This window comes from Vollenhovia emeryi, unplaced genomic scaffold (genome assembly GCF_000949405.1).
Source record: "Vollenhovia emeryi isolate VEMERY1.0 unplaced genomic scaffold, V.emery_V1.0 DF942659.1, whole genome shotgun sequence".
NCBI lineage: Eukaryota > Metazoa > Arthropoda > Insecta > Hymenoptera > Formicidae > Vollenhovia > Vollenhovia emeryi.
The window spans coordinates 1-3,581 of NW_011963707.1; the positions used below are offsets into that span (position 1 = coordinate 1).

General features: G+C 39.0%; 2 protein-coding genes across 2 annotated transcripts; both read left to right on the forward strand.

Moving 5' to 3' along the window:
- Positions 1 to 76: 76 nt before the first annotated feature.
- LOC105568074 (zinc finger BED domain-containing protein 4-like) lies at positions 77 to 1,282 on the forward strand (the record flags this gene model as incomplete). Its single annotated transcript, XM_012023461.1, has 1 exon — positions 77 to 1,282. A coding segment is annotated over one exon (1,206 nt), but the record flags the coding sequence as incomplete, so codon positions are not given.
- Positions 1,283 to 2,471: 1,189 nt separating this feature from the next.
- On the forward strand, positions 2,472 to 3,575 carry LOC105568084 (the record flags this gene model as incomplete). The annotated part of the gene is made up of 1 exon (XM_012023472.1): positions 2,472 to 3,575. A coding segment is annotated over exon 1 (1,104 nt), but the record flags the coding sequence as incomplete, so codon positions are not given.
- Between the last annotated feature and the right edge of the window lie 6 nt (positions 3,576 to 3,581).

Consider the following 3,581-nt stretch of genomic DNA (forward strand, 5'->3'; position numbering starts at 1 on the left):
TACGAATTATTAAAACTTTACTATGTACACATATTTCAGATACCTTGTATACTCAAATGTTACTTCTATATTTCAGGTACCTTGCTCGGAGACTCTTAAGAAAAGACTGTATCTGCTGTATGACGATATGAAAGGGAAGATCAAGCTTGAGATGTCCAAAGCCGCGTCTGTCACGTGCATTTCGGATTTCTGGAGCTCGAAAACTCAAGATGCATACATAACAGTGGTCGGTCAATTCTTAACAAACAACTGGGAAGTAAAATCTTACACGCTAACAACGGAGGAAGTCGAAGAACGCCACACGACCATTAATATAAATGCAAAATTACTTGAAATTCTGCATGAATGGGAGATTGACGGAAAAACTACAACTGTTGTTACGGATAACGCTATAAATATAACGAACGCTGTCAAAACTCTACCAAATTTGACAGTGAATGAGGGGACAACATGTGCAGCACTTACCATGCAGCTTGCGATATCCAAAGGATTGGATATCGAAGAAATAGTAACTTTTTGTCAAAAAGCAAGGAAGATGATCGGACATTTCCGTCATTCAAATATAGCAAATGAAGCACTAAAAGCAAATCAAGAGATTCTCAAGATGCCTGTGCTTAAGTTGGTACAAAGCGTTCCTACTCGTTGGAACTCTACATTTGATATGCTTGAGCGTCTCTTAAAGAATGGACGTCCCGTGAAAAGTGTCCTCGCCGACAGATCTGTAACCAAGCTAAAAGTCGCTCAGAATCTGGAAATCTCAGAACACGAGTGGCATTTTATGGAGAATTTTGTCAACGTGCTCAAGCCCTTACAGGTAGCAACCACGGTGTTATGTGCTAATAATTCGCCCTTCTCGATAGTTCGCCCAATCGTCCGTTCACTGTTGGAGAATCATCTAAATCATAATTTATTGGATGATGATTTGCTCAGCAAATTCAAAGAAGTGGTATGCCAGGAACTCAGTACACGGTTTGAGATGGATTGGAATGAATATTCAACTGTCACTGCACGACAAATCGGTTCATTTTTCGATCCGAGGTACAAACATTTATGCGCCGAAGACGTAGAAGCAAGAGAGGCCATAAAAGTCACAGTTTGTATGATGCTTAACGATGGACGCGATTCTGCAGAGGATATTGAAAAGGCGGAAAAGAGTGCTCTGGATTTCCTTTTTCAAACGCAACCAAATTTGTTCACTGCTAAAGCCCAATTTGCACGGTACATTGCAGAACCACACGGAGAAAAAGACTTGGTTGGGATAACAAAAAAAATGGTCGCCTGACACCAAGTGCCTTGGTTATATATGCGCCAGCTGATTTCTTGGTTACACGTACCAACGGCACACAGTGGTCGAAATTGGGATCGTAAGGGACAAAAATCCATTACACGGTCAATTTTAAACCAAATCACTTGAAACTTGGCAGAAATAAAGCATTTTGGATCGTAGAATCTGACCACACTGCCGAAATTTTGAAAATCAAAAATGAAGAATGAGAAATTGCCACCTAAAGTTATATTTTTTGGACTTTAACTTAACATATTAAGGCTCAGGCCAAGCACAGGTATAATAGAGCAGAACTAAATAGTGGGTTCGTTACACGAGCTAAAAAAGAGATACCCGTGTTTTTTCTTTTTAATTTAAAATTTTTTTAAACAATTTTTTAAACAATTTGTATAACATTTTCAAATTTTGAAAAACTAATTACGCCAATCGATTCTACGGGAAAAATTATGAAAGAAATATATATAACATTTTTCTATTCGAATCTTATTTGTTATTGTAAATTTATTATAAAAAAATAAAGGATAGAAAGTGGCAAGCTCATGGACTCTGAACCTAAATCTTTAAATCCATGTGCACTTTTTATACATAAGACTGGCTTTGGTTAACTGCAAAAGTGAATCTAATTAATTGATGCAATAATTAAGCCCCTTCACCTCGTCAAGGTACCAGCCTAAATGGAAGAGGTTTCTTACTTTTTATTCTTTTATTAAAAACTTTTTAATTTTTTTTAATTATTTTTCTTTTTGTTTTTCAATATTTTTAAACTGTTGATTTATGTAAATTAAATTGGGAATATTTGTTGGTAATAGAGTTCGTGGTACTAGTTATTTTCACTGCGTTATGTATATGTATGTCAGGGCCACTAGATGGTACAGAATGTATGGTTTTGAGAACGCTTGAGATATTCAGTTCCCTCGCTTTTTAAGTATAACGCTTTTGTTCTTTTCTCGAACCAAAGCTAAGTTCCTTTATATTGTCACTAATAAATACATCTTACATTATATTACACAAACGTGTATTGGAAGTGTGTGTTTACTAATAAATAACCAACAGGTTATGGGCCCAGCACATTTTCACTGCGTATAGATACTGAGTGACGATAACGAGGTTAGCGACATTGAGAGGTTAGACTCGGTGCTCGCGTGTAATATTGAGAAAAGAAGTCTCTCTAATTAGCAAAGAGAGAATGTCTACTGGCATAGTTAAAATTGAGTTTCCGGCGGCGGCCAAGCTCAAAGTTGGCAATTACAAACTGTGGCGATTCAACGTCGAACGTCATCTGAAGAACCACAATGTGTGGAAAATTGTAATTGAGGATAAAAAGCCAGTCAAGATCGAGACAGAAACGGAAGAGGCGTTTCAGGTACGAGAAGCTGCGTTCAACCCGAAGAATGTAATCGCCGAATTGATAATCAGCAACTCCATTGAAGAATCCGAAATAGATCATATCATGACATGTGAGAGCGCCCACGATATGTGGAAGACGTTGCAGCGGGCTCATGAGAAAAAGGATCCGACAAGCAAGCTAGCGGCGTCACAAGCTTTTCATGAATACAGGTATGAGACTGGAATGGAGATGTCAAAGCACATTGCTAACGTTAAGAATTTAGCGCGTCGATGTAAAGATTTAGGCGATGAACTATCTGATACATCAGTCATGGCAAAGTTGTTACAAGGACTACCGGCCAAATACCGCAGTGTCGCAACGATTTGGCGTAACAAGAGTGAGACTGATCAAAAATTGAGCGAGCTTTGTGCCATGCTGGAACATGAGGAGGTTGCTCAAGACGCCGATGACTTAGCAGCGGCCAAGATGGAAGCACTCAATGTAAAGCAAGAAACCAACAAGGAGGAAGATGATTCAAAACAGAATTTGACAGAGAAAAGTGGTGGTGCAATGATTTTTGCTGTAAATGCGGTCGTTGGAACTGGTGACGAATGGTTAGCGGATAGTGGAGCGTCGGCACATGTAACAGGAAGACGAGAATGGTTCTCACAGTTTGAATCCACGTCAACTAAATTTTCATTGGCAAACGGTGAGCAAGTATCCATCCATGGTCGTGGTGAAGTTGAAGTCGAATGCTTGGTGGAAGGAAAATGGCAGTCAGTGACTCTGAAGAAAGTGTTCTTCATATCTGGATTCAAGAAGAATCTATTCAGTATTGGTGCTGCAGGAGAGTTTGGCGTGACTTGTCAGATCAACAAGAATTCGATGAACTTCAAGAAAGATGGAGAGCTGGTAGCTAAAGCGAAGAAAGCCGACAACAATCTGTTTGTCATGCAAATGAGAGTATGC